The sequence below is a fragment of the Pavona decussata genome, unplaced genomic scaffold (genome assembly GCF_977016875.1).
Source record: "Pavona decussata unplaced genomic scaffold, jaPavDecu1.1 SCAFFOLD_58, whole genome shotgun sequence".
NCBI classification, from domain to species: Eukaryota; Metazoa; Cnidaria; class Anthozoa; order Scleractinia; family Agariciidae; genus Pavona; species Pavona decussata.
In genome coordinates this window covers 547585-567713 of record NW_028145480.1, presented here as the reverse complement: position 1 = coordinate 567713, position 20129 = coordinate 547585, and the positions used below count along the sequence as shown (strand labels likewise).

Genomic DNA, 20129 nt, shown 5'->3' with positions numbered 1-20129 from the left:
GTCTGGAAACGGTTGCGGATTTCACAGGAACGGGTGTAAATTTTACAGAAACAGATGTGGATTTCAGCGACCTGGTCTGAAAATAGATATGAATTTTAGAGGCCAGGACCCGGTTGTTCGAAAGCGGATTAACGCTAATCCACGAATAAAAGTTAACCAAGGCTTGTTAAAACTGTTTTAAGGGCTAATTTTAAGATAATGCTAAAGAAAAGTCTAAATCAAAACTGAGAGTCATTTCTTTTAAAAGAATAAAGGATTTTTATTGATTATTAATTAGACTTGAATCAAAGTACACGCTAACCCAGCATAGCTTAATCAGTATTTGTACAACTGGGGCCAGGTCTTAAAATAGGCTACCGGAAAATTTTGTACACGTTTCAGTAAGTCGAAAAAAGGATCAGGGTTACAGAACCGAGCCACCCCTCCCCCCCCCCCCCCCTCACCACCACCAACAACAACAATTCTGAATAGTGCCCCACTTTCCCCCAGGCCTAACTCTAGTCGACTTGGAACAATCATCTATGACGTGTAATGTACAGAATCAGGCATCAGCCTATTTGGACAGTTTCATCCGGCTATCTACATCAGCCGCCTTTCACCGTTTTTCTTTGTATCCAAGAACCATATCTCAAGGGAATAGACGGCCTCACTCATTCTTTGTTCATAATCTATTTCTGCACATCTTCAAACGTAACCACCCCCAGAGCAGTATGACAATGAGATTCAAACCCCACATTTCTGGTTTATCTAGCAATACTGACTCTTGCTAGCTGAATATTTATGTGTCAACTTAAATGTTAAAGCCAATAAAATTTTTGTGGGGAATGTTCATGAGATAGGTGGTGTCTTTGATAACCCCCTACCCGGGGGGGGGGGGTACTCCCCTATATGGGCTATACAAGGACGTGCCGCTGGATAGGGTATGTTTTTTGGCCCCTCTGTCCTGAACAGGGTATATAATTTCAAGCGAGTCTGTCCCGGACCAGTCCTAGACAGGGTATCGTTGCAAGACTTTCGTCGAGTTAGTCTGCATTTATTTCAGTGAACAATGCTTCACGTCAATTGAGTTTCTACTTAAGGTTCACCGCTGTTAATGCGAAATTTTGGGATTTTTCGCCATCACTTTTAAGAAGTGTATTATTTTATCTGTTGTGATTGGTATTCGCGTTTCAATGCGGGGAACATCACGTCTGGTAAGTGACAATGGGCCTTTAAATGTTATTACTATTACCAATAAACACTTCACAAAAGCTAGATGTTGTCCTCTGTCCTAAATAGGGTCTTAAATTGAGGACATTGTCCTACACAGGGTAGGTATTTAAGGTTATTTTCGTCCTAAACAGGGTCAGGGTTTCAAACCCCCAGCGGCACCCCTATACCCAAACATGGGTCAAGTGCCCCCCCGGGCCCCCTACCACAGCGTGGGTCACCTTTAAACAAACTTGTTATGTCCAGTTCCCTTATAAATCACCTCAGTCTGTAATCTGTTGCGAGAATTTGACATCTCGTACCTTTATATCCAAAAAGCTGTCAACAAGAATAATATTTCGATGGATTTTTGTTCTTCGTAATTGATATTATTGAAGCTTGTTCTTTTTCTTGGTTCTCATTCTTGTGGTGTATATGTTCTTAAAAGAACTAAATTACTAGGATAATAATGAAAAGACAGTATCAGCCTAGCCTGTTGGAGGCTGTCACATCCTTTTTGGCTTTTTCGAAACGCAAAACGTTCCGTTCGTAGCTTAGTTTTCGCTGGTTTGGACAACCTTAACGCCTGAAACAGGCTAGTGTTAGCTCTGCAAAACGATAAACGACAACAACTGGATTTGTCACTAAATTGTTGCTCTAATTTATTTAAACACAGTTCAGATGGACACTACTCAACGTACTACAGATCAACGAATGTTTTTGAAGAAAGGAGCATAGTCTTTTGTCAGACCACCTCTAGTGATTGTTTGCAAAACAAATCCGAGAGAGTGAAGAAGGTGCACTTCCGGAGAATACGTAGTACTACCTTATACAAAAGTTATGGGTCCTGTGGGGGTGGAAGACACACCGTTAATGGTATTTCCTCTTGATCATCCGGGAAAAGTCTGGTTACTCGTTCGGTATCACGTGTTGGAGGAAGGGATACCACAAGTTGTTCAGGCTTTGTAGTACTCGTTGGACACTCTTGTTCACTTGAATATGAACTAGGATCACCTCGAACCCCATGCGTTGGAGTGGAAGATGGATAGCACACCGGATTTTGCACCTGACGGATCATGTCTCCGTCAACAGTGATAGTAACCTCCTCATACTCGACATGGAGCTGCTGACTGCTTCGGCGGGTGAAATTATTCAACGGCACACGTAAACAGCACGGCGAAAGGCAACAGCAACCGTCGTCGAAAATGAATGGTGCTGGGTCACGTATAATCCTTTCAACTTTTCTAGCAAGAAGCTGGAGCCTTTTTCTTTTGTTGCCGAACAAATTGATAAAACTGACCCAGTGATGAGGACAATTCATGGACGCAAGAGAATCACGAAGCTCCGTCAGCAGTGTCACTAAGCACTCTTCAATGTTTTCTTCTACCCAAAACCCAACAGGCATTTTTTCCAGAGTATTTAAAAATATGGTTTTAATGTGGTATGAACCGATCTCAGGCACAACGGGTTGGAGGTGGTCCTTTAAAATGATTTTCATTGCCAAGAAACATTTCCTTGCCGTATCTGGTACAAGTTTAGACAGTTCAACTTCTGCCAAAGAGAAGGAAAATCTCCAACTTGTTTCCTTTTCGTCATTTGGTGCTGACTTGGCCACAAGGTGACAGCCTAGTGACATTATTCTTTGTGCATCAACGAAACTGGGCCAGTACCTCTGCCGAGAAGACCAGTCGCTGAGGCTTGGCCACTCAGGACAATAGATGCAAAAAGTGATGTCAGCCTCAAAGACAGGAGGAAAACTGATCTTCATTGCCGGTCCTTTTGAATCCAGCTTTAATTTTGGAGTAGACGACCCCAAGCAGGTCGGAACGTCGGGAAGGTTGGATACCCTAGCATTTTTAACAGAACTTTCAGCTTGACTTCTGATTAGCTTTGAGCTGACACATCTTCTTTCAAAGCCGGGAGTTAGTGATGAGAGGTTAGCGTACCCCGTGAAACCCACAGTCTCAGCTATAAGGGGTTCGACCAGAATGTTTCCTTGACCAGAAAAAGAAGCTCTGTCTGCCACAGAGCAAAACATTACGTCTAGATCAGTAAAAAGTGCATTGATATTGCAACGTAGTTGACAGCCGCAACGCTTAGGCTTATAACACAGCATAAAAGGGAGTCCGTATCTCTCGATGGCACTTCCTGAAAAGATGAATCGAAATGTTGTCGTTGTCATTGTCCTCTCGAACTCGGCCTTGATGTCATTCAGATATGGTAAGGATTCCACTTCTAATTCCTGTAGTGTTTCTTCATCTGGAATTTCCTTGTCAACTGACAGAAGAACATCACGAAGAGGCTTAGAGCATCTGCCAGTGAAAATGCACCTTCTGTGGCCACAGGCAACAGGAAAGCATAAAACCTACAAACGAAAGGGCACGCATCAATTACTGAATTTAAAAATGCCACTGCCCACGGAAAAATACACTGGTTACGCAAAACATATTCATAACACAAAGTACCCTCTAAAAGTAAGCGTTGGCAATAATAGAAACATTTTCTAATTTTAACAGTGTTTTAAGTTAATACAAGAGTCCTGCACCAGGAGTTGTTGGCTATTGTTTTTTTCCCGCTGAAAAAATAAAATTTGAGTGAGATAAAGGCACCGAAGACACTGACTCAAGTGTCCGTATTATAGAAGTAAGTAAGTTAAACCTTCTGCTTTATTTATCCGCTGGTTACACTAAATCACAGTGGAGTGCCCTGCCACAGAGCCGTTATATAAAACATACCAGAATTATACAACCTACATATGTACAAAATAGAAATACAGTATGGGAATTGTTATGGAATAAAAGCAAGGGAGTTAAACTATAGCTCCAGCAAACACACGTTAGGCAAGAAAAAAAGAATATAATTACGTATCAGACATATTTCAAGAATCTCTATTGAATAATGTTGATTCAAGTTTGCATCGGTTTTAACTTTAATGCTCTCAGTAAAGCCTTAAAATTACGTCATATTCAGAACCTCTATTATAGGATCCCTTTATCGTATTAGAGAAGGTTTTTTTTTTCTTTATCGGAAAAAAATTTTCGGAAGTGTAAACAGTAACAATAGTTACACCGACAAATAGCCTCGGGGAAGGTCAAGCTTACACCATAACCCGTACAATTTTTCTCGGACAAGCTTTTTACGGCGGAACACAGGAAAGCGACAAAATACACATGGATTCGAGGTAATAACGTAGTAAACCTAGTACATTATTAAAGCAATGTCTTGCAAATGTTCTCGTTGTCAAAATGAACATTTAATAACATATATGGATGCATGCAAGAAGCTGAAAAACACTCCGGATGTTCCCTTGCCTCGTAATTTGTCTAAACATGTTTAGACAATGTACATTCGTGTCTTAACTATATTTATACTTTTAACTAATGGTTTTTCTAAGATCCTACCAGCCCTCTTCGTATCATCATAATTAAAATCCACAGGAACACGACAACGCCGAAGCTTATTCCAAAACGTTTCCAGCTGTAGGTCTTTGCACATTCAGAATCACGATCATTGCAGCTATTTATCAATATGCCCAAGGTCTGTATCCATTGAGGGATTAGGCCAACCAGTCCAATGATAGTTCCGAATGTGATGACACCTTTTATCGTGGTTACACAGGGTGGTCTCATGGCTCACTAGAAAAAAAGAAGAAAGAAAGAAAGAAAGAAAGAAAGAAAGAAAGCGGTATTAGGCTGAAAATATTCTTGTGAATATTCTTAGATTATAGCGTATGACATTTCCGTTTTGAAATGTATTGGAGTATTTATTAAAAGTGTTTGTTGTCCAGATCAGTATCGAACTGTCATTGGCATCGAGCATTTGGCTAGTACAGGTTTTTATTGGCTAGTTTTGCCGTTTATAGAAAGAAAGAAGTTTATACGCGGTTTAATTAAAAACATATAATCGAAAAATTACTGGCTAAGCTACACGACAGTGTTTATCAGTGGTTTCGTCGTCACGTAATTTTGCGCTTACAGTTTACTGGTTAGCCTGACTGAACTACGATGGAATCATTTTGATTTAATATTTGGTGTTACCGATTGAGTTGAAAAGGTAATTTGGTCTGCGTAAAAAGGATTCGAGAACTTTAAAGCCCCTCGTTGGTTGCTAAAAACAAATATTCGTTTTCACTCTCTCCCCGACGCAGCATCACAGCTTCTTAAGAAATTAACACCCTTATTTATGATGAAATTAGTTGAGGTTAAAAGGAATCCGTTATATATCCGGCTAGCCTCCCTCGCAGACGCTCTTTTGGCTATATCTAGCGTGATATTGTACAAAGGTAGGATAATTTTGCCAATTAGTGGTTTAATAGATCCTTTGTTTCGAACTGTGACGTAAATTTGCCTGAGAGGTAAAGAAGAAAATAGAAGACTAGCTCCTCCCCCCCACCCCGAAAAACCCAGCCAACACAGATGTCGGTGACCTTAAATTTGCATTTTTCGGAAACATAATTACATTAACTGATTCAATTCTGGCCCGTAGGCTGGTTTTCGACTGGGTAGATTCGTTTCCTCTAAACGGAACAGACAGATGAAGCTCGAACACTGATTTGCTTATACGTTCTGTCCCACTTATTAAGGCAGCACCCTAAATAAATACCATACAAGCAGGTTAATCTTTGAACCAAAACGACGGCAATTTGTAAATGTACTCGATTATCTGAAAGCACAGAATGTTGACCGCTCTCTCTCTCCTAGGCAAAACAATGGTATCTGTACCCCAAGTACGTAGCCTTGCTCACTCACCATAACTGCAAAGAAGGGCTTTCTGTTTGGAGAAACCCATGCACCACGTTTTACTGAATGACAAAGAGAACTTGTTTCTATGGTAATTGTTGTATATATATCTTTTGGAGGTAACTCAGTATCTAGTGCACGCCCGGTCTAATTTAAGTGACCTGGTGCAAACACGACGGCGACGGCGACGACTCAGTCTGTTTTGAGCTAACCTCAGTTTCAAATACAAACTGGTTAGCATAAGAACGACATGATGTTCATACGAAAAGCAATAAGTCTCTTCAGGGACGCTGTCCGTTTGGCCAAGCGCGATTTTGGTTCAACCGATTGAAATGCAAATGGACAGCCTTCGGAGGCACTCGACGTTTTTCCGTTCGAATCGGTCAAAATGGAAAGTTCCTTTCATGGTTCATGGTTCATTTATCTTACACCATTAACACAACATTAACATAGAAAGAAAAGTATTATACAACAGATGATTACAAGATAAAAATAAATACAGTACAAATTATAAAATGTGTGTGGTGGTCAAAGTAGCAAAGACTTTCTAGTTGACCACCACCTACTTTTATGTAAACAAAGAAATGACACTGAGCTTAACTGAGAAATAAATGTAAGAAATGTTTGTACAGCCTAGGATTAATGTACAAGAGAGAATTACATTTATGTAAATTAAGGTATGTTAGAGATATACTGAACCGAGCAAGAAATCTAAACAGGACAAGCTTAATAAAAGAAGAACAAAACAAAAAATAAATAAATTAATTAATTAAAAAAAACACAAAAACAAAACATACAAACAAACAACCAACAACAATAACAACAACAACAACAACAAACAAAAAGAAAGGAAAAGGACAACACATCATCAGCAGCAACAACAGCAGCAACAGCAGCGACAACAAAGTTCAAAATATAAGCAGACAATAATTATTATGATTATTATTATTATTTTAACTCTATTATTATTATTATTATTAGATAGTTACATACTATTATATTTGATTAGTAAACAGAACATATATTATTCGATTGACAAGACATCAGGTGGGCCTTATAAAGTTTCTTAAACCTGTTAAATGTTTTTTTTTTTTTTTTAATGCCATGGGGACAGTTTCCCATATGACAGATAAATTTGCCTATGTTGGTTGTAACTTGTGGTTATTTCCAGTCAGTCCCACGGAGGACCACGAAGTTTTCCTTTAATTACGCAATCACTGACTACGATTTTTTATCTACCAGTGAGATTGCAAGTTTGAACGAACGCAATAAGCCGTTCTTTTTGACACGGGAAAATTCCTGAATTTCCACCGAAAATTTTGACTAAACTAAAGCGTTGAACGGGTTGTGATAATCAAGAGACAGATAAGATAAAGCCGCCGTTACACGTTGAAACTTTTAGCTGAAACTTGTATGCAGCGGCGCTGCGAAACAAGTTTCATGAAGTGGTGTTACACGGTGAAACTCTTGTTTTTTTTTTTTCACCACCGCGACCGTTGCGAGGTATTGAAAAAGTAGAAAGCGGTTCCACTTTTCGTGAAACTTGCCTGGTATTAAATGAGAATTATTTATTATTCACTGACTGACACAGGCATACTCGGAAAAAAGAAATCTGAGTGCTCCTAGCAGGAGTCGAGCCTATGAACTTCCGAATACTAGTTCGGATGTAATTGTGTTTGTAAGAACCACCGCGACAAAATAAAACCACCTGGATGTAGTTAGATACCACAATAACAAAAGCTTAAGCAAAATAACTAAAGTAACGAAAAAGTTACAATTTGGAAATTAAAAATGCGTCTTAAATTGCCAATGGACAGAATAGGCATAACGTTACGCTTGCTACCCCAGGCTAATTATTTTTGGCCACGCGACGTCAAGATCAATCTCGTAAACAGAGTCCCCAGGCTCTTTGGCGAGCGGTAGTTCGCGAGGATATTAGACTCTGAGGAAGTGTAATTTTCTTTCCGCAGGATTTCTGCGATAAAACAATGCAAGCCGCTACGGAACAGCCAATCAAAAAATTAAAAAAAAATTCCAGTTCCCCAGAGTCCCTCCTAGCGACCAACCGCTGGCCAAAGATCCTGAAGTCTCTGGCTACGAGATTGCATCAAGATGAATTATAACTGAGAAACCACAAAAATAGGTACACAATGAATAAATGTGTCTATCGCAAATATTTCTTGACGAAAGTACACAGTAAAACTCTTTGTCAAACACGTCTCGAAGAAGGACATGTTTAAGTGGTTCTTGCCCGGGGTATTTGACAGGTCACGCCTTGATTGTTATATAAACTTGCTGACAATGTTTGTAGTCTCAAAATGTAACAATCTTTTGAGAGAGGTCGATGCAAAACTAAGGTGGCAAAGAGATTGAATGGTTGAGACCACCACGGTAAAACTTAGTAAAGAAAGAATCACTTCTGTAACCACTGAAGATCTAAACCACGACTTGTATGAAGCGCCTATCGAATTGAGTCCGGCTGGATAACAGTGGAGTACTCCTTCAGAGGATTGGTTTAAGTTTCTTTCTAGTTAGCCTATGCCACTGCATGATATTAATATCATAAAGATAATAAAGAGAGATGTAAAGAATCGACCAAAAGAGGACACGGAAAAAAATGGAGGCTAAGCCCGAGATGGGATTCGAGCCCACAACCCTCCGTGTTCTAACCTCTGAGCTCCTGTGCATGTGGACTCGTTGGCGAGCAAGGGTCATTTTCGTGGGTTGGACTTGCGAACCGCATCTCGCAGTCGCGCAGTCCATCACAAGCAAGATTTTTTCTGTGTCCTCTCAAAAAAAAAGTCTTAAGGTCGATACTTTACATCTCCCTTCAGTTTCCTTTCTCTCTAGTTGTTCGCTTTTTAATAGACCTCGGTATGTTCCTAAAAGGATCCTGGACGGTTCGAATTTTCTACCTTAAAATTTGTATGAGCTTTTCGGGCCTTTGGTCAAGCAATATTATCGCTTTTATGTTTGGTATGCCACTGCAATCACAGGTGCCCCAAGCTCTATGAGAGATAGAGACGGTGACCTTTGCGTGAGTGTTGTAATTTCAGTGTCACGGCGACCATTGCGTAACGGCGATATTATAAGGATTTGTATTCGAACGATTCCTACTTCAATTTAAAAATGACACCGACTTTTCAATACATGACTAGATTCACGAGGTGCTGAAATAGCGGACCCCTACTGGTTTTGCCTTAGTAAATAGCAAAAGACGCGTTTGTCTGTAAACATGGCGCATCCGTCGCTGCACAGAGTAAAAGTTCTGGCTCTGAACTAAAAGACGTACTGTAAAGCGTCGTGCACTCAAAGCTATAAAGCGATGGTATTTGCAATAGCTCTTTTCAATGTCAAAACAGGAAACAGTGGGGTTTGTCGCGTCCAACCAGGGTTGTTTATTAAACGGACGAAAAAACATTACTACGGTTCAGGGCGTTCAGTCTCACTACAAATCGCAGAAAATACAAGTCAAACTGTTTTTCGCAATCAACTAATCAGCACCAAGGTTTTGATATGCAATTGCTGTTTGATCATAGCCGCAAATCTAAACAATGATCACCTTCCTTTCAAAAGTAAAATTTGAATTATGTTTCGTATCCAGATCTTTCAACCAGTGCCGCTTGTTATAAATTTCCCAAAACTTTAAAAATCTCTATATTTCCACCTACTGCCAAAGAACCACGCTATACTTACATTTAAAATATCACTACCAAATGGCCTGTCTCCTACTCTCGGAGGGTAGAAACTTTTTCATCAGTTGAAAAAGCGTATACGGTCAGTCTCTTTCACGAAACTGTCTCCTTGCGCTGTCTAACTATTTTCGCTTGTTATTGGGAAGCTTCCGACCGCATCATATAACGCTCCTAAGCAGTGCAAGGAATTGTTATCAACCCTAGCAGCCTCTGCCTCAGGAAAATGGTATACAAACATTCAGTTGGTCATGCCAAAATTACATTCCTCAAGGTCTTCTAATTACAGCGAATTTGCGTAGAGTAAAAGTTTGATATTTGTTTTCTCGCCGTCAGTTGACACTTCGAACTTGTGTTGCCTGAAGTTATTCTGTATGATCACGTTCTTTGCTAATTAAAAGAGCCGCTATTCATCAATGGTGACTACAAGAAGCTTAAAACAAAGAACATTTTTATTTCCAGGGGCGTTAGAACCCACTTACTTAAATCATCCATAAACCTAAATAATGGACTGTCACTGAGGCATCAATCAAGTCGAATTTGGATGTCGCCATATAGTGTGACAGGTAGAATCAATTCTGGCTCGGCATTTTTCATTTCATGTTTCAAAACCTTCCTAGCACAAAAGTACCTCTAATATGCAATTATTGAGTCCGAAAACAAATAATACTGCTTCCTCTGTTAAAGCACAGAACCCCCTCATCTTAACCTGTTATGACTCAGGTACACTGGACCTACTTTAGCAAGCCCCCCCCCCCCCCCCCCCTTTTTAAGGGATTACTCCAGTGTCCTTGTGTTTGATAGAATCGTAATAATCTGGATTGCGTTTCCAAATTGTTTCCTCCATGCCGTTTTGGCGGAATGCACAAAGGCAAGGAAAAGAAAAGAATTGCTCTCTTAAATGGGAATGGGGTAAAATTAGAATACTAAGAACAAATGACCTGGTCAACTGTGATGATGAAACCAACCATTCGTATAATCGGGATAGTCAAAAGTGAGTTTAACTCTAGTGATTGATTTCAGTTTGGAAAAGAGTAGAGATTGAGTGAATCAGTATTCTTCTTTTTACAGTATACCGCGAGAGCTTAATTAGCCACTTGGGTGGCGTATACATAGAGGTATTTGGAGTCCTCTAAAGAACTGAAAGTAACTAGAATACGACAAAATTTCAGTATGGAAAATATGTCTATCCACACTAAACGTTTGATCTTTCATTAAGTCTCAAGGGAAAGAAACGTCCTCGATTTAAATCTGATTAACTGATTAAGTATTTTTAAAATGAAGCTATCAGAATTTCCCGTTACGATTGGGTGACATCGACAATCGGCCAAGAACATCGACAAAGAGCCGATCAAAACAAAAGCGACCTTCTAGAATACTTCTTCCATTGGAAAGAAGAGATCAATATGATTGTGCTGACGAACTTCATTCGAGTTTAAAAATTCACAGCAGCGATTAGGTTCTGCTTTTCATTTCATTTTTATTTAAGTGATTTGCAGTGTAGAAAAGGAGCTAGTTTCTAAAGAAACTGTGGTATTGCGTCGGTGGGAGGGTAGAGACGAATCAGTGTTTGGTTTAATCAACAGGGTTGATAAGTAATTTAGTCACCGAGAAATTTCAAAGCTGAGGTTTCGAGTGTTAACCCTTTATCAGAGCGGATCACAGTTTGCAGTGTATAGAGTTGTTATGATGATGGCGGTGTAATTAAGGAAGTAAAAGCAAATGATAGGCTTATATTTGGTTTACCATCCAGTCCAAGACTATTTAAGGTATGAAGTTATCACTTTCTTGAGTTTAAATCTGAAGCTCGGCCTAGCCTGCAAACTCAAGGTTCTCTCTCAAGAAATATCTTGGAAGGTGTATACTAGCTAGGGTGTGAGAAATACGTGTACCCTACAGGCTAGTGACGACATGAAGTGCTTAACCGAAAAGCACGGGAAAAGAATACTGCGAAAAAATTGAAGTGAGAACTTAACGATTTCTCCTCAACTCTTCCATTGTACATCTGCTAAAATTGACTGTAGCAAAAATGATATTTCTTATTGAAGATTGAACTTACCTTCTAGATATGTCGTCGCCAGATCCTCAAGGAAATAAAAGGATTTGTTATCATTATGACTACATTTTTAACATCATTGAAATACAAATGTGACTTGCCCTATAGCTAAACCATGCCAATCAAGTAGACATCCTTTATCTTTATCCAACAGAGCGCAGCTTAATTTATTTGGAAGCTACAGTGGAACCTCGATTTAACGAAGTCGCTGGGGACCGGCCAAATTTGTTCGTTAAATCGAGAGTTCGTTATATCGTTATATCGATATAACGAACTTGAGGATAAACGACCAAAATGTTCGTTATATCGAGGTCATAGTTAATGATGTAATATAACATAAGCGTAAAAAAAAACACAGAACAAGAGCTTGAAAACCGACTTTTTTAACGCTCATGCAACCTTTATGTAAGGCTCATGTCAGACTTAAATTTAACTCTGATAGTTTATGTCCTGTGAGACCGCTGTTTCAAAAATAAGGCCTAATTAACTGTCAGGCCAAAACTTTTCGCACAGGGTCACCCAGTCGTAACGGGAAATTCTGATAGCTTCATTAAATACTTAATCAGTTAAACTTAATTTAAATCGAGGAAGTTTCTTTCCCTTGAGACTTGATGAAAGATCAAACGTTTAGTCTGGATAGACATATTTTCCGTACTGAAATTTCGTCGTATTCTAGTCACTTTCTTTCTTTGGAGGACTCAAAATACCTCTGTGTATCAGTGACCCAAGTGGCTAATTAAACTATCGCGGTATGATGTCTGCCATAAGTAAACTGAACGTGAGTCGATTGAATAGCTTGCAAATAAATTAAGCTGCGCTCTGTCGGATAAAGATAAAGGATGTCTACTTGATTGGCATGGTTTAGCTAGGGCATGTCACATCTGTATTTCAATGATGTTAAATGTAGTCATAATAATAACAAATCCTTTTATTTTCTTGAGTATCTGGCGACGGCATATCTAGAAGATAAGTTCAATCTTCAATAAGAAATATTATTTTTGCTACAGTCAATTTTAGCGGATATACAATGGAAGAGTTGAGGAGAAATCGTTAAGTTCTCACTTCAATTTTTTCGCAGTATTCTTTTCCCGTGCTTTTCGGTTAAATGCTTAATGTCGGCACTAGCCTGTAGGGGACAGGTATTTCTCACGCCCTAGCTAGTATACACCTTCCAAGATATTTCTTGAGAGAGAACCTCGAGTTTGCAGGCTAGGCCGAGCTTCAGGTGTGTTATTTTTAAACTCGGGAGGATAATTGTACCCCACTGTAGCAGAAACTACGTTTCAAAAAATCGGTTCGAGGCTTAGGCAGAGGCAATTTGTTATCACTATTCCTAAGTCCATAGTCCGTACTAAAGGGCTTAAATAGGCCTTTCAGGTATTCCGGAGACTGATCATTTAAAGTTTTAAACATCAATTTCAATTTTTGCTTTTTCCTTCTGGTATATCCCATCCGGCCCAGCTTACCTCAGAGAGCGGTAGCGCTAGAATAGTAATCAGACTTTGTTATAACCCGAATGGCGCGTTTGGAGTTTTTGTATTTTGTCGGCTAACTCGTTGCTGAGACCGTCCCACACAGCACAGCAATAATCAAAATATGGTTCAACAAAAGCTCGACTGATATAGTAATATTGCTGTATCTTCGCAAATGAACGGCCTCGATCTTATAAGTGCACCTCTGGTGCCAGAGGAGATAATCTTGGCAGTCTCATTAACATGTTTGGACCAAGAAAGATTTCGATCGATGTAAACTCCTAAGGATTTGGTGTGGGGCACTCTATCAATTTCGTAACCTTCAATTTGTACAGTAAGTGAATGGCCAATTGTAGTACTAGCAAGTCTCTGCCGTGAGCCTATTAACATTAATTCAGTTTTGTCCAACATTCAGGCTGAGCTTATTTACATTAAGTCATTCATGAAGGTTAGCTAGTTCAGTGTTTAGTACTGACGGATTCAAGTTCTGGTAAGCTGCTGGCGGCAATGCTGATACTTGTATCGTCGGCGTACATTCGTGGTAACGCCTTACTTAGACAGTTCGGCAAGTCGTTAATATAGATCAGGAGAAGAAGGGGACCAATGAGGCTTCCCTGTGGGACACCACAGGTAACAGCACGCCCACCAGACAGCTCACCATTAACTACACACTTTTGTTGACAATTGCTTAGATAGGAGTCAAACCACTTTAGGGCCTTATGATCAATGCCATAACTAGCTAGCTTTCGTATAAAAGAATCTCGTGGTCAATGGTGTCAAAAGCCTTTTTTAAGTCTATGAAGATTAAACCATTTATAAGACCGTTGTCAATATTGACAGACCAACTGTTAGAAGCTTCAAGCAAGGACGTTAGTGTGCTATGAAGTGATCTAAACCCATATTGACAGTTAACTTAAAGATCGTTATCGTGAAGATACTTGAAAAATTGGCCGTAAATTATTCTTTGTAACACCTTAGTGACAACAGGAATAATCGAGATTTGCTGGTAGCTGTTTTACAACTTGTCTTTTGCCCTTTTTGAAAATTTGCATCACTCTAGCTAGCTTCCATTCAGTTGGAACAATATCAGAGAAAATCGACTGATTGAACAGGAATGCAAGGGATGGTGCCAGAACACCGGCCGCCATTTTAAGCATCCTGGATGGCAAATAGTCCAATCCAGTCGATTTCTTAGTGTCTAAGTTTTCAAGTAGTTTACGGACTTCATTGGAGCTACAACTTTTGAAAGAGAAAGTCGCATTACTTGAGATAAGATATCTTTCTGGAACAGTAACAGCAGAAGGTATGTCTCTTGCCAAGTCATGACCAATGTTAGCGAAGTGGCAGTTAAATGCTTCCGCCATTTCAGATGCAGAACTAGTTTCCATGTCCCCGATTTCAATATCAGCAATAACTTTTTTCATATGTTGACGAGAGCTCAGCTCATTGACTAGCTGCCAAGTTTTACGGGGATCATTTCTGCTAGCAGCGAGGTGATCGCTAAGGTATTTACGTTTGGCATACTTAATTGAATTATTTAAAACTTCATTTCTTGCTGTTTCGAAATCATCCCAGCAAGACTGATCCTTAGTTCGAGCCGCCTTCTTTTTAAGGAAGTCCCTTTTACGCATCTTACGTATTAACTCATGCGTAATCCACGGGGACTTCTTGTTCCCAATTCTTTTCGATCTCATGGGGGCATGTTTATCCATACCGAGGTCAGAAGCTGATTCTTCCGAAACTCCCACCTTTCGTTGGAGTGAGAGAATAGACTAATGTCATCCCATTGAATCAATTCAAGGTCCGCTATGAACTCCTCCTGATTGAAATCTTTAAAATTCCGAGTACTAGGGATGGTATAATGTGTTTTCCGAATTAGATAGACAACCTAAAGGCATAACTCCTGATCTAACTATTTTGTCTGGGGTATTAGTTATGCATAGGTCAATTAGGGACTAAGATTGAGCTGTTATTCTCGTTGGCTCCGTAATCAGTTGACGAAGACCAAAGATTTCACAAACATTGATGAGTTTGGAAGAATTGCTATCTACGACACCAGGTAACAAGTTTGTATTAATATCCCCGAAAAGGTAGAGGTCCCTTTTAGAATCATCAATTTTACCAATTAAATTTTCAAAGTCATCAAAACGGTCAGGAGGAGAATTTGGAGATTTATACCAGGTACTGACAACGAATGGCCGTGAGTGGGGTTTACTTATTTCGACAGTTAAACATTCGAGCCTATCAGTCATAAGCTCCTCACATGACTGACCGCGAGAAAACGGTCCGTGCACACTTCGGCCAATCTAATTTTTGATTTTTCTAACCAAACCGGAAAAAGGAAATATTACCAAGAGAGGATATTACTTATCCTTATCATATTTACATATTTTAAAGTACAGAATAAAATAAAAAAAAAAGAAAAAAGAAAATGGTCAGGAAATCGATCATTTTTCCATTTTTCTAATTGTGACGTTAAATTCGATAATACAAAGAATACTTTTAAAGACTAAAAACTATTTTGCCGGTCCGTGCCACTTCGGCCAATCTAATTTTTGATTTTTCCAACCAAAACGGAAAAAGGAAAAATTACTTATCCTTATCATATTTACATATTCTAAAAAACAGAATAAAATAGAAAAAACAAAAAATGGTCAGGAAAATCGATCATTTTTCCATTTTTCTAATTTTGACGTTAAATTTAAAAATACAAAAAATACTGTTAACGGCTAAAAACTATTTTGCTACTTTTTTATTTTCTTGTTTTTGTTGGAAAAGTGAGAAAAATAAAGTAATCACCGAGTCCTAGATAATTTTTCTATTTTTTCGTTTTTTCACAAAAAACAGAAAAATGAAAAAAGGATATTTATTCACATCATTTTTTCATCTTTTCCATTTTGTTTAAAAATGAAAAAATAGAAAAACGCAAAAATGGCATAGATATCGTCCAATTTTCCATTATTCTATTTCCACATGAAAAATAGAAAAATGCCACAAGGATTTTGACCGAATTTTAATTTTTTTTCCATTTTAATCGATCGTAAGTTTGAAAATGAAATATGACGGATGTTACTAAATCCAGGAACGGGAACCGGGAACGGGAACGGGGAACGGGGAACGGGAGTCTGAGAACGAGTGTACAGCGGTAATCCCTATAAGAATTCAAAATAGGCTATTTAATGCAACTCAAAGAGCGCCTTTAAGGTTTATCTTAGATTTTTTGGCAGATATTCGGGGTTGAGTTTTATAACAGGAATTAAGGACGGTGCCTACTATTGTTACTGCGCATACGTTCTGCGCATCTCGAGATAGTCGGGTTTCCTATGGGTAGTGCGCACTAATACAGGGATATTTTTGCGCGGTTTAAAACTATGCTGAGAAAGCAGAACTTATTAAATGCTTTTGGTATCTCAAAAGAAAATTGGGGGTAACCATGCATTTTTCAGAGATAATTAAGCTTCAATTTAGGAAAAAATCCCATACATTGCTTTATATTTTGGCGTTTTTTAGAGATATTATTGCTTAATTATCTCTAAAAAATGCGTGGTTACCCCCAATTTTCTTTTTGGATTCCAATAGGCCTTGCTAAGATCTGCTTTTCCCGCATAGTCATAAACCGCACAAAAATACTTCGGTATTAGTAGGCACCGTCCTTAAGAGTGATTGTCAGTAAAAATCAAAGAAATCGTGGCCACGGTCATAAATATTGCTCATACTTTGTCAGTTTGAAGGCCTAGGTAAGTAACTGAAGGATATACAGTTAAGCCTGGTTTACACTAGCGATATAACGAAATAAGCAAAACGACATAAAAAAGGTCATTATGTCGTTATTTTTGTAGTGTGAACATGTAGACATAATGACATAATAGCAACATAATGACATGGACATAACCACATATGGAAAAAAAATGATCTTTTCCTTGCATGTTCCTTCTGTCGTTGTGGCTATGTCGTTATGATGTTTTATTAAATTCTCAGCCTCGGATATTGCATTTATAACGTTCTGATTGGTTCACTAAATCTCGGTTATCAGTTCATATACCGTAGTTTGACCTTATATGGAAAACGAAAGCCCCAGGTGTCGCTAAGCTAATTTTTTTTTTCGGCGGAAAGCAAAAGTTTCGAAAAAATGTAGAAAAAAAAAGGAAAAGAAAGAAATACCAAACAATGCCATCTCAATATAACAACAATAAAAGCCACAAAGTTCGGTATGACACTATTTAATGGTACGTATCTCTGAAGTTTCCTTTAAAATCTTCAAAATTGCAAGATTTTACGATTTTTTAGATCACATAACAACAACAATAACAACCGGTTACCTTCTAAAATTTCAGGATGGCTTCCAAATCCTGGCCGGGTAGGAGGTTAAAGCCAATCGAAGAAATTTCTCAGGAAGAGCTTCATGCCTGTTTTTATGTTTTTACGAATTTACGAGGACTTTAGATGGTTCATCTATGAAATCCGTACGAGCGGCGGCCATAATGTTCGTTTTCGTCGCTCGGCACCACTCAGCAAAACATTTGCACTTATGTGCACAGCTCTTACGCTTCTCAAATAAGCTTGAAGTTTAAAAACTTGCACTGAATGCTTGTCTCAGTGAAGTTGTACTTCGTACACTTGGACTTGCCTGAAGTGGTTTAAATCGTCCGCGAGGAATTCAATTCAGCATGAAAAAAGCCCGCCGTCCTTGCCCTGATCTCTTCCTTCGCTCGGCATCACGCAGCAGAACATTTGCTCAAATGTGCACAACTATTACGCTTCTCGATGAGCTGCAACTTCAAAAGCACTTGAATGCTAGTCTCAGAAAGGTTATAATTCGTACAGTTAAACGTTTCTTGAATTTTAGATGTCCGACTGTGTCCGATTTTCTTTGCTTTCGATTCCGTTTGCAAAGCGCTTCGCGTGTCATGTGATCATTAGGTTTCGCGCGCTTTGGTCGGAGGTTGCCTCAACATCCGGTCGTTTAAATTTGAAAGAAATTTTTTCTTAAAATATAAAAATTCAGTAAACTTCAAGAGCAATGTCCAAACGCGGAGAATTTAATAAAACAATTATTCCATTTGCCCTTGTTGGATATGAGATTAGTTATAGCCAACTCGGCGCTTCGCGCCTCGTTGGCTATTTACCATCTCATATCCAACGCGCGCTCATGGAATAATTGTTAAATTTTTCAGCTGAAATAAGTGTGATAATCAGTGACATAACGACATAACAAACGATTACTATTAGAACGAAAACGAAAAGGTTTAATGAACGATAGCGTTCAGCCCAGTTATACTGAGTACAATGTAGGTAACAGAGCCCAGCTACATAAACGAGTCCCTGTTACGTAGAACGATTAGAGCGAAAACCCTGGGTATAACGAACGATATTTTTCCGAGCCCAGTTATATTGAGTACAATGTATGTAACAGAGCCCAGATATAACGAGTCCCTGGACATGTTATAACGAGCACATTTTCTCGCTTTTTGGAACTTCGTTATATGGGGTTTCCACTCCAACTATATATCTTAAGTTAGTTTCCCCTTAACTATGATAAGCTGCAAACTTGAAACGTGAGATGTTCAATTATTTAGATCAATGTTTCATTTAGTAACATCACTTAGCTTGCCAAAAAGAGTTGGGTAAACGTTCGTGATTTTGCCTCGTTGATTAATTCGATGTTACCCTGTTGTCCTGCACACTTGTGGAATGATACTTTGTAAGTCCAATATTGTCATTAATGACAAAAAACTTAAAGTTACCATGATACTAGACTGAGATTGTCATTTTATCTTTCATTTCCAAGAACTCTGTAAAAGCTCAAAAACGGAAAGGTTCGTCTATGATAAATTTCATTTGTAACATATTTTAAAAAGGGAAAAAGCAAACAGAACTATTAGAAAGTCCCCAGAACAGCTTTCATTTGATTATCACCACATGCATTGTAGTATTTCATCCACGAAATTTATCGTCTTACATGAAATTTGGTTTGCGGTTCGGGAAGTGAAATAGTTCAGTTATTTCATCGATGGAAGAAAAATATCAATTTTTCTCGAATTTTGTGTCTCGTTAAGACCCAAAACTTTCCCATCGCCTCTACTCCACGAGCTCGCCCTTTTTGCAAAGAGATATTTGGTCTCCACAGATGAGGAATTGTCTGATTTAGCAATATTACCGCACCATTCAACAGTGGAGTGCGGTCTGTTAAGTCGGTGCCCTTGCGACCGCAAGGAGTTTGCAGATAAAAGAGTTTTTCGTGGCGTGGAAGGCGACGATGAAATCGGAATAGCTTCCACGCAAAGTCCACTAAATTTACTGGTGTTACTGTACATCGGCTCCGCTTCTACGCTGGTCGTTCTTGATCGTCTGTGACTGAAATCATTCAACTGTGGACTGGACTCGTCGCCACTCCAACTCGATGGACGCTTTCTTCTTTCATCAGTTCTCAACTGTGGGAAAGAACTGTACCGAGAGTAGAATTGAATACGGGGACTGTTCGTTTCGACTGGTTTGCTTGCCGTTGAGTTCCATGAATCGTGGTCTGTCAAAACAATACGTGGCATAAGCGTCCCATTTTCTCCCCTTCTCGAAGTCGCTACTTTATCGCTATGGCTTGAAATTTCGTGAACAAAATACCCACCAGCCACACTTGGAACCAACATAGCTTTGTTGAGATAATCCGATTTTGACGTATCTGTTTCATTAGGTCTCAAAGCGTCCTCTTTCGACAAGTTGTCGTTTGAGCAAGCAGGCGAATTCCGAGGAGTCTTACTCCCTTTGGATAGCTTTTGTAAAGTAAAATCAAATAGTCTGTGTCTTCTTCTTTTACTCTCTGTTTTCCCTACTGCCGTTTCTACCTGTTGCGTGGAACGCAATTCAGTCCCTTTGTGTTCAATCATTAGGTCTTGACTGTTTACTTTAAGGCATGGCTTGGCTTTCTGGTGATTGTGTTTTCTCTCGAGGTCAGACTGATTATTCCCATCGCCGTCCAGATAGTTCA

The 20129-nt window shown here is 39.1% G+C and overlaps 1 protein-coding gene and 1 long non-coding RNA gene across 2 annotated transcripts; one reads left to right on the top strand and one right to left on the bottom strand.

The window, feature by feature from the left end:
- Window positions 1–1825: 1825 nt before the first annotated feature.
- Window positions 1826–11706, bottom strand: LOC146479481 (uncharacterized). The gene is made up of 3 exons (XM_085110338.1): window positions 11679–11706; window positions 4590–4823; window positions 1826–3553 (listed from the first exon to the last, which is right to left on the bottom strand). Exons 2-3 carry the CDS (start codon window positions 4815–4817, stop codon window positions 2027–2029), a joined length of 1755 nt encoding a protein of 584 aa, XP_084966464.1. The 5' UTR covers window positions 4818–4823; window positions 11679–11706; the 3' UTR covers window positions 1826–2026.
- A 5544-nt stretch (window positions 11707–17250) lies between these two features.
- Window positions 17251–18156, top strand: LOC146479480 (uncharacterized). The gene is made up of 2 exons (XR_014864845.1): window positions 17251–17373; window positions 17482–18156. It is a non-coding gene; the product is annotated as an uncharacterized LOC146479480 (long non-coding RNA).
- Window positions 18157–20129: the final 1973 nt, after the last annotated feature.